The sequence below is a fragment of the Muscardinus avellanarius genome, assembly GCF_963383645.1.
Source record: "Muscardinus avellanarius genome assembly, chromosome: 2".
NCBI classification, from domain to species: domain Eukaryota; kingdom Metazoa; phylum Chordata; class Mammalia; order Rodentia; family Gliridae; genus Muscardinus; species Muscardinus avellanarius.
The window spans coordinates 122,142,034-122,159,124 of record NC_137787.1 but is presented as its reverse complement, the minus strand read 5'-3'; the positions used below and the strand labels follow the sequence as shown (position 1 = coordinate 122,159,124).

The following is a 17,091-nucleotide window of genomic DNA, read 5'->3' as shown; positions in this document are numbered from 1 at the left end:
GGTCCGGGCAGCGGGCGCGTGCCCGCGGGTGGCGCCTCCAGGGGCCCGGGCCGTCCCGCAGCGCGCGGCCGCCTCCGCGTGCTCCTCTTCCTCCACCACCGCCGCTTCCTTCTGAACGTGTGGCCGGCCCGCACCATGCGGATCGGGCCCTCGGCGCCCGCGCGGGGCTCCGGCTGCTGCGGGGCGGGCGCTGACGCGGCGGCGAGGGGCGAGGACGCCGCCATGGGGGACAGGTAGGGCGCGGCGGGGCCGCGGGGCGGGCCGGGGCCGGCGGGGCCCGCGGCCGCTCAGGGCGCCTCCTCTCGCGCAGGTGGATCCCCGTGACGGTGCTCCCGGGCTGCGTGGGCTGCAGGACCCTGGAGGCGCCGGCGACCTGGACGGCGCGCGACCTCAAGGAGCGCATCTGCGCAGAGACCGGCTTCCCGGTGGCGGAGCAGCGGCTGTGGCGCGGCGGCCGCGAGGTGGGCGGGGCCGGGCGGCGGGGGGAGGTGGGCGGGGCCGGGCGGCGGGGAGGTGGGCGGGGCCCGCGCGCGGGGAGGTGGGCGGGGCCGGGCGGCGGGGAGGTGGGCGGGGCCCGAGGGCGTTCGCGGGGTATCCGCGGGACCTAGCCGGCGCAGGCTGGCCAGCCTTTGGCTGTATTTTTTCTTGATATGCCATTTCAGTATTTAGTCCCTCCCCCTTCCCAGTTTTTCTGAATCTTCACTTTCCGAAATTAAGGTAACCTTTTAAATGGGCATTATAACTGGATAACTTTTCTTAATTTAGAGACACCATCATTGAAGTGACTTAACCCTTACTCATAGTCATAAGTGTAACTGGAATGCTGCTACATATCTTCACTGTTTGTATCTTGGAAAATTTCCCTCATTTCTTTTTCTCCCTCGGTGCTGGGGATTGGACCCAAACGCATTCTACCTCCGACCTACATTCCTAGCCTTATTTTAGTTTTATTTTTTTGGTGCTGGGAATTGAACCCAAAGACATTCTGCTTCTGAGCTACACCCCCAGGCCTATTTTATTTATCTATTCCATTTTTTTTTCTTTTTGCGGGTTTGAGGATGGAACCCAGGAGCATTCAACCTCGGAGCTACACTCCCTGCTATATATTTTTTTCTTTATTTTGAAACAGGGTCTCACTAAGTAGCTGAGGCTGTTCCAGAACTGTAATCTTCCTGCCTCAGCCTCCCAAATGCTGGGATTACAAGCATGTGCTACCATGCCCGGTTTATCTCTTCTTATTTTGAGACAGGGTCTTGCTAAGTTGCTGAGGCTGACTTGGAACTTGTGATCTTCTTGTCAGGCCCCCAAGTACTGGGATTACAGGAATGCTCACACCACGTCTGGCTTTCCTTCATTTTTTTTTTTTTTTTGGTGGCACTGGGGATGGAACCCAGGGCATTCTACTGCTGAGCTATACCCTCAGCCCAATTTTTATTCTTTATTTTGAAACAGAGTCTCACCAAATTGCAGAATGCCTCATTAAGTAGTTGAGTCTGGCTAGGAACCTGTGATACTCCTGTCTCAGCCTCCCAATTACTGGGATTACAAGTGTGTACCACCATGCCTGGCTTTCCCCAATTTTGAATTACAGATATATAAGGACTGAAAAGGATCTTCGGACATCTTTTAATATAAAACCTCTAGTGTCTTGATCAAAACTTTGGAAAATAAGAATATTTCATATTGTTAGATGTATCCATTAAGATTAGTGAAAATTCTATAGTATTCTTAAAGGAGGAATTTAATTGACACCTTACTGAAAATTCACTAATTTTTTATTCTACTGAATGACTTCACAATTTTATATGATAAAAAGAATCATTACCAGGATTTGAAAAATTCAAAAGGAGCTGGACAGACAAGGAAGAAATATTGAGCAACACAGAATGACATTTCTATTGTGGAGTTTAATGGTGAAGTGTTTGGTCTTGGTGATTTTTAATCTTTAGTGTAGAATTGACTTTCCATCTACTTGGATCAGATTTCCGTTGTTTTGTTCACTTAGACATGGATTTCTGATGAATCTGTTCTGTTTGTCCATGGGTGGATCAGTCCTCTTTATCAGTTCCCTAAGGTGTTTGTTGGCAGGTGGACAATGACTCCCTTGAGGACTTGAGGGAATTGAAAAGGAGCAAACCCAGTCATTCCTTCCTCTTTCTCTGTGGCTAACCCAGTCTCTTCACCTCCCTCTCCTCTCTCCTCTTCTCTCCAGTCCCATGCCCACTTCTTTGGTTACACTTCTGATTCTACTTTGTCATTTTGTTCCTGGACGTGGTCACACCTAAAGGCTCAGTTGTGACTTAGTCTTGCCATTGGAAGCATAGGAGGTGTCTGCGAAGTCATATAGGATGGCGAAAGGTGCAGTGAGGTATAGTGTTTGGGAGTGGGTGTGTGGTTGAAACGGTCCAAGTGGGACTCTGTCATGATAGGAGGTTCTAGACTTGTGAAGTGAAATAAAAAAAGATATACAGGAGACTTTGGCAAAGACAAATTTATGGCAGTTTGGTACCAAATGGATCATTGGGGTTTGGGGGCTTGTGTAGAATAATGCACAAGGCCATGTTTAGAATGTTCACAAACCAGGAGTCAGACTAGGAAAATACGGGTTCAGTGAACAGAGATAAACAAGTCCAGAGGGGAGGCTAATTAGGGGAGAGTATGGTGATCAGCTTGGTTTTATATATGGTTCAACTGATGATGAGACAAAAGAAGCATCTAGGAAAATACACAAGAGCAACTGTCTGGACATCTGTACTGCTGTCTGTACTGCCCAAGTGTGTGTAGAGAGGTCAGTTTAATTCACACGTCAGCCTCTGATTTCCTATTTCTAATATGAATGGTATAGAACTAGTTCCAGCCAATTCTGAGGTCCCTGCTGGATGGTGAAGTTGGACAGGCAGCTGTGGATCTGGAACTGACTCCCAAGGTAGCTAGGTCAGGGTAGAAGACTGAGTTTTAAGAAGTAACTGGTGCTTAGCGCTTTTCTCTTTCTGTCATTTGGTAAAATGTGTTAGAATATGATGAACATTTATTTAGCAGCTCATTGTGTTCCACACACTGTTTTAGGAACTTTACACCCATCATCACATTTAATACTTAGAAAAACCATACAAATTATTACTGGTCCATTTTGCACAAGAGTATGTATGGCAAGGGTTCAAAGAGATGAAGTATCGAGGAGGATTTGAGCCCATGTCTTTGTGATTCTAAAGTCTATGGACTTTTTGCTGTTTTATCCTATAGAGAATCTATGAAGGTATCTATTGGGGATGAATAAAAGTTAAACACAAAGTTCATTGAGACACAGAGGAAGGGCTTACACCATTAAAAATGAACTTTAAAAGTCAAAGATAAAGGTCAGGCCGATAACCGATAGAGGGCATGTCTGGTTGAATGATGGGCTGTGCCATCAAGAAGGGTCGCCTATATAGAAGTTCTAATGTTGCTCAGAATGTTTTAGATTTTAATTACTCGTGAGACTTCTAAGTTCTTCAGAGTAGGCAGGATGTGGAAGCTGCTGATGCTCCTGTTACTGTCTTGGTTTTGGTTGATATTAGGCTTAGTTAACAATAGGCACTTTGTCCTCAGTTGCTCACCTCTTACTCTTTGTATTTGTTTTGCTTTTTCAGGACTTGGAGTGGAATTTGTAAGGGCCTCACTTTATCTCCTGTCCTATGAAGAGACCAAACCTGTTAATTGTAGCTATGTTACTTTATGACCCCTTTTGTGTGTGTTTGTAATACTGGGAATTGAACCCAGAGACGTTATACGTCTGGGCTACACCTGAAGCCCTTTTCATTTTTATTTCAAAGCAGGGCCTTTCTGATTTGCTGAGGCTGGCCTAGAATCTGCCATCCTCCAGTCTTAGCCTCTAAAGCACCGAGAATACAGGTGTGTGCCACCACAATGGCCCCTTTCATTCTTTACCAAATGAATTTGAGTTTCCATGAAGTGTAACTTTTAACTCATTACAAATACAAATTTTTGCGGGTCTGGGGCATTCAACCCCCGAGCTACACCCCCTGCCCTATTATTTTATTCTTTATTTTGAGACAGGGTCTCACTAATTTGCAGAGGGCCTCATTGAGTAGCTGAGGCTGTCCTTGAACCACAATCCTCCGGTCTCAGCCTCCCAAATGCTGGGATTACAAGCATGCACCACCACGCCCAGCTAGGTCCAAGGGTTTTGGTTGGAGTATCCAGAAAAAGGAGAGGTTCAAGCAAAACTCCCAAATCTTGGCAAACTCAGTGGGAGATAACATCCTGGGGTATCTCTGCTTCCTGGTTGCTCTTTTAGAGAATCATTTCTCTGCAGATAGGCCTCAGATTATGATCTAACAAGACCATTGATTGCCAGATTTCTATAGTCAGTTACATCTGTGTAAACTACTGTGGTTCTATCTTCTTTTTTAAGTCCTTGTTAAGAGCCAGAAACTGCTTCCTATGGGATGGATTTCCTTCATTTTTCACTTCCTGCCTTCCTTTCTACAGTGCACATTAGTCATACTAAATTGAACTAATGATCTTAGCAACAGTAACTCTTCAAATTATTAAGCAAACAATATGATATTAACTGCAGCCTTGGTAGTAGATTAGTTGACTTAACATTAGAGTGTCACCTATGATGATGTCATCTGGTAGAGAACTAGGATATCAGCAGTGGTTGATCCTCTGTGTGTCTTCCTCAGCCTGCAGGCCTGTCTCCTCCTTTACCTCTGAGACATGTCTATTCTGTTACCTTTTGTTTTGGTAGTTATGTGTATGTATATTTGTATATGTGCATCATGTGGTATATGCGTATAACCTAAATATATAAATATACTGTTTACTTTTAGCCATTTATGAACTTTATAAGAAACTATGTGTTGTAACAATGAGTTAGCTTTTTCATTCAATATTGTATTATTAATATTCACCCAAATTGTGTATAGCTGAGCTAATTCACTTTTCATTGCTATATAATGTTGAGCTGTATGAATATGTCACACAATTTGGATTGCTTTTAAATTTTTCTTGTTAGCCGGGCGTGGTGGCGCACGCTTGTAATCCCCGCGCTTGGGAGGCTGAGACAGGAGGATCGGGCAGGTTCGAGGGCAGCCGCGCTGGCTTAAGAGACCCTGTTTCCAAATTAAAAAGTATAAAAATAGGTCTGGGAGTGTAGCCCGGAGGTAGTAGGGCTTCCAAGAACTGGTACCACCAAAAAAAAAAAAAAAAAAAAAAGTAAATTTTTTTGTTAGCCGTAGTCCTGCTGTGAATATTCTGATTCATGTGGTATGAAGCACCTGTATATGAAGTGAGCTAGCTTTAAGGTTCATCGAGAGTATGTACATGAAGATGCTTTAAAAACTGAGAATAGTGACAGTGTGCTCACACTTGTGTTTTACATAGGGAATGCACTTTGGAAGTGTTGACCAAAAGAATGATTTTCTATTTATGTTAATGATTGTTTCATCATTAAAATGTGAAGTTGGGTTGGGGGTGTAGTTCGGTGGTAGAGTACTTGCCTATCACATTTGAGGTCCTATATTTAATTCTCAGCACTGTAAAGAAAAAAGGGGAGAATTATATTACAGCAGAAATATATGTATCTTTATTTGTAATTATTTGAGGACAAATTCTTAAAATTTTAAGTTTAAATCCTTTAAAATTTTAAATAAAGAGACTTTCTGTTCTCTGGAGCAACCTGTTTCCTGATATGAATAGTTAGCAAGCATTACTTCTTGAGTGAAAAAAGATGTGAGATAAAGTTTTGAATCTACAGTATTAGAGATTATATTGCTTTTCATATATTTTATTTTCTTCTTTTCAGTTATGTGACTGGATCAAGATTGGAGATTTGACATCCAAAAATTGTCATCTTTTTGTAAACCTTCAATCAAAAGGCTTAAAGGGGGGAGGTATAATAATTGACTTTTTAGGAGTATATGCCATATTAGTTACATAAGATTATGTTTTAAAATAGTAACAGTAGAGTAAGGTGGTTTCCAGAGGCTGGGGGAGGGGGTTATTGATCAGAGGGTATGAAGATCCAGTTATACGGAGTAAATGGGATGTGGAGATCTCCTTTACAAGACTCAGCCTGATTATGATTAGCAAAACTGTGTTGCAAACTTAAACATTTGCCAAGAAGGTAGATCTTTGGTTAGGTACTCTTTCACCAAAGTAAAAGACAAAAGAGGGAGAGGAAGGAAACTTCTGGAGGTGATGGATAAGTTTTAGGGATTAGCGGTAGTGATGGTGTGATTATCTCACAACTAAATACTTATCTCCAGATTCTTCAAGTTGTATCAGCCATACCTCAGTAAAGTGATTTAACAATGATTAATTTTTAAAAGTGAATTGAGAGCATATGATGTTGGAATGCAGCAAGGGGATACCAGAGTCAGAGGAAAGCAAGGGTGGGTGGAGCGAATTGTAGTGATGAGTGAGGTACAAGTCTGTGGAAATGGTCTTGTTTATTCTTGGTCTTGGTCCATAGTTCTGCCAAAATAAATGTATGCAAGTTGAGTAGCCATAATCTGGAAATCTGAAATGCTCCCAAGTCCAGAACTGTTTGTTAGTGTAATACTGCTAAAGGGAATTCCATGCCTGATTTTTTTTTGTGACAGTTCACAGTTGGCAAACTGAAAATATTGTGTAAAATTACCTTCAGCCTTTGTGTAAACAGCACATATGAAACATAAATGAATTCCATGTTTAGACTTGGATCCCACTCCCAAGATACTTTACTAAGTATATATGACTATTATAACATCTAAAATCTAAAATACTCTGGTTCCAGAAATGCTCTTACAAGGTCCCTTATCTAGTTGCTAAGGGGTACTCAATCTCTAGTAATGATTTAATTTTTCAAAACATGGATTAACTTTTTACTTTTATATGGATTTTTAAAATTGTGTGCCTCTGAAGATTTACTTTTCTTCACCTCCTATACCTTCCTGTCCACTACTTGAAGGTGACCTGGTCTGTAGGTGTAAGAATATCTAGTATAGGTAAGGGTTAAGAATACTCAAACTGAATAATCTTGAGGCAGGACTGCTGAATTTCAAAACTATTGGGACACTGGTTAAGTTTGAGAGTTTTAAGAACATGTAATAGACACAGCTATTTCTGGCTAATAGTATATGAGCAAAACACTGACAAATAGCAGCAAGTGTTTAATTTTTTTTGAAAATAGCAACACTTACATCCTCACCGTACTCTCCATTTTTGAATTAATAATCTTTTGTGATAGTATATTTTTGAAAAATTTTTTGAAACCTAGTTTATAACTCTGTTAAGGATATTTGATAAAATTGAAGCTGTCTTTCTTTCTGGTGACTTGCTTAGTCAGGTAGAGTTTATACCAGGGTCCTTCAGTAGAAGTATAACTTTTATAGTTACACTGTAATGTGAGACCAAATCAGGTGGGCCATGAATCATGAGCATTCTTCTAACTCATTTTAAACGTATTCTGTATTTTAGGTCGATTTGGTCAAACAACTCCACCACTTGTTGATTTTCTCAAGGACATTTTGAGAAGGTATCCGGAAGGAGGACAGATTCTTAAGGTAGAGTATATGTTGTGTTCATCTGTGATTACTTCAGTAAAAATGACACAAAATAAGTTTACTTAGAAATCTTGTTTTTAAATTCTATGTAGCCTTGAATGGTAGTGTTTCTTCTCTCCATGGCCGCTGTGCATAGCTGGGTGTGACCGTGAGGTCACATAGCTGGGCTGCTGTGCTGTCCTTAAGCACAGTGTGGCTCCGGGGCGGTTGTGAAGAACACTGCACAAGGGCTCACACACCACCCAACCAAATTCAGTTTCTGACACAGGCAAGGAGAAAATGCCCATTTGGCCCTGGATTTATAGGTTTGCTTATTTTATTTTGTTTTATTTTTTGCAGTACTGGGGATGGAACCCAGGGGCATTCTACTTCTTTGGTACACCCCCAGTCCTAATTTTTATTCTTTATTTTGAAACAGGGTCTCACTGAGTTTCAAAGGGCCTCATTAAGTAGCTGAGGCTGCCCTCAAGCTGCAATCCTCCTGTCTCAGCCCCCCAAATGCTGGGATTACAAGTGTGTGCCACCACGCCTGGCAGTTTTGTCTTTTTTGAGAGGGTTTACTGACTAGAATATTTTAGTTATTTATTTCTACTTAATGATACATTCTTTTAGTTTGAATGTACTACTTAAGAAAAACCAAAATATACACAAGCATAAAAGAAAGCACTAAAGGAAGATACTGCAAAAATTAGATTTTGTGCTTAACCTTGATAAGAAAACTCCTTAATGAAGTGTGGAAGTAGAATCAATTACTATGCATTTTCCCTCTTGTTAATTTATTTAGCATTTACCATCTTGGGTGTCTTGGTCCTCATTTCATCTTCTAGTTTAGATGGTGAACTTTCAGGGACTGGGTCTGTTTCACTCCTGTCATGATGCTGGGATCTACATGAGTGAAGATTGTGTTGTATCTAGCACTGGCCATAAGGAGATATTGGAACAGTTTCAGCCTGTCTTTTAGAATGGGCACCATGGCTCACAGGAGGTTAATTTGAAAACTAGTAGATTGGTCTCTTAGTAAAATGAAGATAGAAAGAATATGGTTATGGAGTTGTTATGGGATAGAGAGGTGTGAGCATAATAAATTAGGAGTGAAGATTGAGTTGGGTACAGGGGTAGGGTATTATGGTTTCAGAAACCAGTGCGCAGGGTCAGAGGCAAACAGCTGGTGGGTAGTCCTTCTGCTTCTCTTGTTGTGTATGTTTGTATTATAGCCAGCTCGATGGAATCTTTGTTTCTGAGATATTTTAGTGCTAGATTTAATAGGAATCTTAAAAATTGCTTGTACCTCACCTTTGCCTTTTATGATATTTACTGAATCAGGTTGAAAGACTTTAGCGTCTTGCCCAAGGGCAAATGCAACACTTACTGCTACTGCTTCCAGAATCAATTCAAAAGTGATTCCTTGATGGTTACTGCAGGGGAAAAGCTTCCCAGTCCTATTCTTTGTACAACTTGCAAACTTTGTACAGTAGTCAACTTTGTTGATAGTGGAGCCTAGGGCATAATATTTTATCTTCGATATCTCTTAATATTTTTATCCATTTCTGCATTCTAAAATATGTATCAATCACAGATATAAGAATGAAGACAAAATCCAAACTCAAATGCTATCAGTTTGTAAACTACCTATTGTGTTTTGTTACCTATTTAGTCCTTATATCCATCCATTATATTATCATCATATATGAATGTAAATAAGTTTTCTAATTTTGAGGAGTCTGTTAGATAGAACAGAGTAGGAATGGGGCTCTGCAGATTAAAAACCATTTGAGAAATGGGCAGTTGTATATTAGGAGGAGTTAGTAGTGGTAAGGCTGTAGTATAGGGTGTATAGTAAGTAGAAAGTTCGTGATTGGGTTGGGCAGCTGGGGCTAAAGCACCCAGCCTCTTGGATGCTCTCGCTGAACTGAAAGCCTGCTCACAGCCAGCTCCTGGGTTCTGTACTCTCCTGCAGCCCCGTTGGCCCATTGCAGTCATGTGGACCTGGTGTCACCTTTCTGCTCTGATGAGGGATTTCTTCTCCACATTGCATGAGTTCAGTACAAGCTCTCTTCATTTCCTATCCACCCCTACCTCTGACTTAGTTATCCCAAGGTTCTGGGGTCCTAGGGTGCTTCTCCCTGAAGCCAGGGAGAGGTTCATGAGTGTGATGATACAGAGTGATGTATTGTCTCCTAATGACCATTTAAAACACAGGCCTTTGGTTTGGTTTGGTCTAAGTCAGGACTCATTCAGGAAATGATCATCTATTGAGTTTTCCCTACTTGAGATAGAATCTGAAGAACAAGCTTGGAATAGTGTCTGTGGAGTTCAGCTCAGGTCTCAATGATTGTGGGCTTGGCTTTAGTGAGCCTTATTTTAGTCTGCAGCTTCCTTCTGACTGACCCCCATTGTGTTTGGTAGGTGTCCAGAAGTGACTAGGATGGTCAGAATTGGAAATTGTGTTGCAACTTCTGATGAGAGTGAATCTTACAGTTTTTCCTTTTCATCACAAAGGTCTGGCCACCCATCTGGTTACCCACCACCTACCAAACAAACTTTAATACCAGTCCTTTCTCTGAAAGGACAGAGTCAGTCCTGCGCATCAAAGGATTTCTACTTAACAGCAGGAGAAAGCCATGCTCATGTTTCAAGCTCTTAAGAATGTAGCCAGCCAGGCCTGGTGACACACATCTGTAATCACAGTACTTGGAAGGCTGAGATGGGAAGATGGAAGGTTTGAAGCCAGTCTCAGCAACTTAGACTCTCAGCAACCTAACAAGACCCTGTTTCAAAATAAAACAAAAAAGGGCTGAGGGTATAGCTCAGAGGTAGCATGTTTCTAGGTTTAATCCCTAATATACCTGTTTAGAAACACACAAAGTAGCACATACAGATTAATATCATTTGGTTTCACTTTCTGTAAGAGAAGGCAAGTGCTAAGCAAATGAGAACTGAGGTACCATTTTGGAAACTGCTCAAGCAAGAGGTACCTGCCTCAGAAACCAAGATGTGCAACTTTTGGAAATAGAGTAATTTCTCTTCAACAAAAGCTTTAGGTAGATTGTAACTGAGAAGCAGAGTTGAAAATAGCCCTAGGATTTTTACTTAGAGGTTAAGTGACAGTGACTTAAAAGATGAGTCTTAGGTGTATATACTTGAAGTGGGACTTTGCAGCCTCACCTTCATACGTACATGACAACTACTTTCAATAATGATCTTGTTAAAATTTAAGATGCAGTGTGTTTACTTTTTAATTACTCTAGGTAAATACAAATATAGCAATAGATTACTACACATTAAATATATTTTTTGATGTATTTTGCGGTTAGGAACTAATTCAGAATGCAGAAGATGCTGGGGCCACAGAAGTTAAATTTTTATATGATGAAACTCAATATGGAACGGAGACTCTTTGGTCCAAAGACATGGCGCAATATCAGGGTAAGAATCTGCAATTAGGAACAAGCTCTGCTCTATATCCTAACAGGCGTTTTTAAGGAGTTTTCTATATCCTAACAGGTTTTTTTTTTAAAGGAATTTTATACTTTGTTTAATGAACAGTCTTATTATCATTTGTATTTTTCTGCACATATAACTACATTTCTTCTGGTGTTTTCCTCTGCTTTTGGTGGGAAGATGTCTCTGCTAGGTGGTATTTGTAGAGATAAAGAAAAATCTCAAAACATAGCACACATATAAGTACATCAAGCTCTTACTCTATTCAACTCTCTTGTATTTTATATTATCAGTAAGATATGGGCCAGTGTTTCTGTATAAATAATACCTTTTTTTGCATTTTGGAAGCTGTAAGAGGCCATGTTTTGTGTATTTTCTGCCTCAGGAGGAATTTGTGCTAGGGATAAGAAGAAAGATCAAAGGGGAGGAAGGAAAAGAAAAGGAAATATATTAAGAGAATCTTACTGAGTAGAGTCTTGACAGCTCACTCAGACTCTGTGAAGCACTGTGTTGAAAAGAAGATTCATAACTTTTATGCAGACTGAAGTTGATGGAATGGTTTTGATTTTGAATGACTGTGGGTGACTTCCTACACAGACCTTCAGAGGGATTAGCTCAGTTTTAAAAAGATGCTTTGTGATTTAGGAGGGTGATCAACACTGGTAATTAAATAGTTAGCATTCATTGCAGTTACTACAGTTATTCTTATATTAGGTTTGTGACTAAGTGCAGTAGTGCTTCATCTTTTAAAAAGAGATGTGTGATATAGCCGGATCAAATGGTGGATCTATTCCCAGTTTTCTAAGGAATCTCCATAGTGGCTGAAATACTTTGCACTCCCACCAACAGTGTAAAAGACTTCCTCTTTCCCCACATCCTTGCCAGAATTTGTTGTTGTTTGATTTCTTTATGCATGCCACTCTGATTGGGGTTAGATGGAATCTCAGTGTAGTTTTGATTTGCATCTCCCTGATGGCTAGTGATGTTGAACATCTTTTCATGTATCTATTGGCCATTTATATCTTTTCTTTGTAAAGTGTATTCAGTTCAGTTGCCCATTTCTTGATTGGATTGTTTTGCTAGTGTAGAGTCTTTTGAGCTCTTTGTATATTCTGGATATTAGCCCCCTATCAGAGTGGTGGCTGGTAAAGATCTTCTCCCATTCTGTAGGCTTCCTCTTTAGGTTCTTGATGGTTTCCTTTCATGAGAAGAAACTTTAGTTGGATGTAATCCCACTTGTTAATTTTTGCTTTAATTTCCTGCGCTTTGGAAGTCTTGTTGAGAAAGTTACTCCCTGTACCTATATTGGAGTGTTGATCCTATGGCTTTCTCTAATAACTTCACAGTCTGGTCTAATTTCTAAGTCTTTGATCCATCTCGAGTTGATTCCTGTGCACGGTGAGAAGTAAGGATTCAGATCCAACTTTCTACAAATGGATAGCCAGTTCTCCCAGCACCATTTATTGAAAAGGCTGTCTTTTCTCCAGCATATGAGTCCAGCTATACCACTCCTGGGTATCTTTCCAAAGGGCTTGAAATCAGAGAACTATGTTAATATATGCATACCCAAGTTCATAGCAGCACAGTTTGTAATAGCCAAAATATAATACCAACCTAGATCTCCATCAACAGATGAATGGATTGCAAAATTATGGGAAATACACACAATGGAATTCTATTCAGCTATAGAGAAGAATAAAATAATAGCATTTGCAAGAAGATGGAAGGAACTGGAGAACATTAAGTTAAATGAGATTAGTCAAGCACAGAAAGAGAAGGGACATATGTTTTCTCTAATATGCCCAAGCTAGGGAGTAGTGGTAATTCCAGAGGGACTCCAGATGATGGAGGGGAAATCTCAGCAGAGCTAGAATGGAAGGATAGGAGAGGAAGAAAGCTGAGGTTGTTCAATGGAGGAGCTACATTCAAATATATGTAATAGTATAAATATAGCACGGTTAACATGGACACTCTTTATTGGGAGGGGGGAAAGGGAATGGGGGGGAGAGGGCATGAAGCACAATCTAAATGTACACCATTTTCAATATGTTCCACATATAAATAAAATAAAATATGGAAAAAATAATAAAAAGAGACGTGTGAGATGTGGTGACATCTGGAGGCTCTCATTCTGGTTTTGACTTGTGCGGCCTTGCTGATTCCTGGCCCGTCATCACAGAGGTTGTATCATTTTATAATGGGAGCTTTGTAAGGTTTCTTGACTCTAAAGTTGATGCTTTACCCAGTGTGGAGAGGCACTCAGTGTGGATTCACAGACCTCAGCTGCTGTGCTGCACAGCTTCACAGCCGCCTTGGATTCTCGACTTTACACTTGGTTCACCTGGGAATGTAGTAAGGGCTCTTTTGAAGATTAATGAGATCATTGGTGTGATAATGCTTATGTCTGGTGCCATTCTTATTTCTTTGTGTGTGGTATTGGGGATGGAACCCAGGGGCATTCTACCTGTGAGCTACACTCCCAGCTCTATTTTTTACTTTTGAATTTTGAAACAGGGTCTCACTAAGTAGCTGAGGCTGGCCACGAACCACGATCCCCCGTCTCAGCCTCCCAGATGCTGGGATAACAAGCCTGCGCCACCACGCTTGGCTATGTCTGGTGCCATTCTGATATAAACTGTCTTGTATGTACCGGAGAACAACAAAGGTAAGAATGTAGAGAAGTCCTAAGAGCATTTGCTTCTAAATTCTTCCAGAGGCCTAGGATTTTTTTGCTTCTAGTCTTTACCTCATTTAAAAAGACTATTTTAAGCAAGATTTTTTGGCTGAGTTGTTAAATATCTAGAGATAGGCTCTTCAAAAGTGATACCATATTAAGCATTTAAAAATAAAAGTGGACATATAAAAGTAGGTGGCAGTGATCTTTATCTGTATTTAGTAATCATGTATCAGGGGCCTTCTATGAGCCAGGCATGGTGGTGCATACCTATAATCTCAGTACTTGGGAGGCTGAGTCAGGAGGATTATGGGTTCAAGGCCAGCCTCAGCATCCTAGTGAGACCCTCAGCTATTTAGTAAGACCCTGTTTCTAAATAAAAAGGGCTGGGGGTGTAGTTTGGAGGTAGAATGCTCCTGGGTTCAATCCCTAGTACCAAAACAAAAAATAACCAAAATAAAAAACTAAAATAAAACAAAACAAAAAAACTTACCAAGGTTCTGTGCTCTTGCATATTTGAGAAAGTCTTTCTTTTGCATTCACATATGACCAGTCATCTTGAATCACAGGTTGTTCCACCCCCCCCCCCCCCATTTCCTGGCACTAACTATTCCAAATAAGACCTCTTGTATTCAACTTGGATTTGTTCCTTTTTATGTAACAAGATAACAGAAGTCTCAGATCAGCTGTGCAAGAGTAAGAAATCTTCCCAGAAGCACACTTTACTAAGGATTTCAGTGATACAGTTATGACGCCCAGGCAGGGTGACCGTGGCTCTAGAAGTCTGGGTGGGACTTGTGTTACCACCCCCTGGTCCTTCTGTGCTGCTCCAGGACACCCTTGACCTGGGTTAGCAGAAATGGTCTCTGAGCCACACAGGCAGACTAAGACTGTAACTTACAGTCTTAGTAAGTTACAGGGGGCTACTTCAGCCATAAAACATGTCTTTGTTTCTCTCTGATAACCATGTAGCTTGTGGCATTTTTAAGGGAATTATGCATCATAAATATGTAAGTTCAGACTCATTTATAGTAAAGCACCTTCTGAAGATAGCCAATAACTAAGGACTTTCTTGGTAAACACAATAAGCATGTTTGCCTGGAGAGTTGTCTTCAGCATGTTGACAAGGAGACTTGGCTGGGCCATGTTTCTCTCTCTCTTGAGTAGAAAATAGGTAATATATATCAGACCTCCGCTGGCTCTTTTCTTCCCAGGCACACATTTTGTTTTTCTTTCAAGGTGTTTATTCCTTTCACATCTCATTTCAGCATCCCCTTTTAAAAAAATTAATTTTTTTAAAAAGTTTTTTTTAAATTAATACTTTCATCGGTGCATTGTAATTCTACACCATAGTGAGATTCAAAATGATACAAACATCTGCGCACACAGCACTTAGTTATTTCCTTCAGTGTCTAACCCAGCTACCCCTCCTCCCCTCCTGTATGTGCTGGTGAGAGTGGTAGTGATACCTTCATATATGGACGTAGGATTATTTGGACTGTTTCCTTCTTCAGCCCTTCTTTCCCCCTCCCCACCTCCTTTCCCCAATTCCCTTCCACTGTTCTACTGGCCTTTCTCCTCATTTATCTGAAGTCCCTTTTATTTCCTATTTTCTCTCTGGCTTCCATGGATGAAGGAAAACATGCAACTCTTGGTTTCTGAGACTAGCTGATCTCATTTAGCATAATATTGGATAGAACTAGAACATTCCTTTTTGATTAGAATAGATGGTGGGGTAGGTTTAAGTTGATCTCAATGATGGAGAAAGAGAGATCCAGTGCGACTGGATTAAAGCAAGAGACAAAAGGCTGATTAAAGCAGACACGGAATATGTGGCTTTTCGCTGAATTCCAGCATGAGTACAATCCGGTTCTTGCTGTGATTAAAAACATGGCATGATGACCAGGCCCTCCTTGCCAGATGCAGAGGTGTGTTGAGAGACAATGTTTTACCAGTTCCTGTGCTAGGATGAGGTTGTCTCTGTCTGGTTCTGACTCTGAACAGCGTGGGTGTAAAGAAGCTCCCATCCCCATGGCCTCAGGCAGTTCCACTTAGAGCGAGGCCATTCACCATGCTCCTTTTTTCAGGACCTGCCCTGGTGACATAGGATGGGAAATGGTAGTTTTCATATGTCCAGGAACCTCAGACTGGCGATGTGAGGGGGAAGTTCGTTTTCATGTGGAATTCTTCTGTACTTGGTAAAAAGGGGGCTATTACTTTGTAATTTAACAACATCTTATGTAAGCAGGAAAGGGTTGGCTGCTAGCTTTCCTGTTGTTGGTGGGAGGGAAGTGGGTCTTCTTCGGGCTGGTGGTCTGCTGTGTTCCTGGTAATGTGTCATGGGTGTGTCCTTGCCAGATTTCTTAATTAACTATCGTCACAGGAGTTCTTTGTAGATTCTGGTAAGGGGTCCTCCCTCAGGCCTGATGTTGAATGTTGTAAGTTTTTTGTGGTTCTTTATTCTGCGTCTTCATAGGTATTCTTAATGGATGGTGTAGACAGAACCACACATTGCTTGTTAGATGCTGTTTTAAAGCATCTAGAGTTAGCTGCTTGGTAAAAACAAGACATTAGTTTTATTACTATTCTTACAATATTATTACATAAAATTGTTTTATTTTATTTTACTTTGTAGAGACATTAAGGACACTAGCATTCCATACTAACTGAAGAGTGATGTCTGACATTTGTGGGCATCTGCTCTGTGCTGGGTGCTGAGCCTCACTCTTACTTACTTTGTCTCCTCAGATGTTCAGCTCACCTGTGGTGATACTGTTCTTACCCTTGGGTGAGGAGACTGAGCCTTGTGGCTGCAGTTGATAGTGGTCAGGCTGGTGATATCCAGACACACCTAATTCAGAGTCCTCTCCCCCAACCCTGTGCTTCTTGTCAGAATAAGAGCCTTGGTTAATTTCTTACCTTGACTTTGATTAGCTTAAAAATAGAAGTCATACCATTTTTATAAAACAATCTAGGCCAACATTTCTGTATCTGGGCTTACCCTTAAAGAAGCTTGAGAAACACCTCCTGGGTGTGCTGGCAATCTCTGTTTAAGCTCATTTGCATGGCTCTTAGGTCCATTCACTGTGTAAAAATCACCCAGCCATGCACATATGCTTTCTATATTGCATATGTTAAGGGAAAACATTGGTCAACTTTTTTTTTTTTTGGTGATACTGGGGATGGAACGCTTCTACCTCTGGGCTATACTCCCAGACCTATTTTATATTTTTATCTGGAAACAGGGTCTCTTAAGCCAGCGCGGCTGGTTTCGAACCTGCGTGATCCTCCTGTCTCCACCTCCCAAGCGCGGGGATTACAAGCGTGCGCCACCACACCCGGCCAGCATTGGTCACCTTTAAAGTATGATGAGTTAATAGAGTTGGATTTGTTCAAAGAATGTTAGAACCATTGAAGAGAAATCAA

General features: G+C 41.2%; 1 protein-coding gene across 1 annotated transcript in view; it reads left to right on the top strand.

Annotated features, from left to right (window-relative positions):
- Positions 1-222: 222 nt before the first annotated feature.
- SACS (sacsin molecular chaperone) overlaps positions 223-17,091 on the top strand; it is a gene marked incomplete at both ends in the record, with an annotated part of 45,639 nt that continues 28,770 nt past the window's right edge. The window contains 5 exons of the mRNA XM_080689423.1: positions 223-233; positions 311-461; positions 5,810-5,897; positions 7,465-7,550; positions 10,865-10,976. Coding sequence (XP_080545549.1) covers positions 223-233; positions 311-461; positions 5,810-5,897; positions 7,465-7,550; positions 10,865-10,976 — 448 coding nt within the window. The remainder of the gene's footprint in view (positions 234-310; positions 462-5,809; positions 5,898-7,464; positions 7,551-10,864; positions 10,977-17,091) is intronic.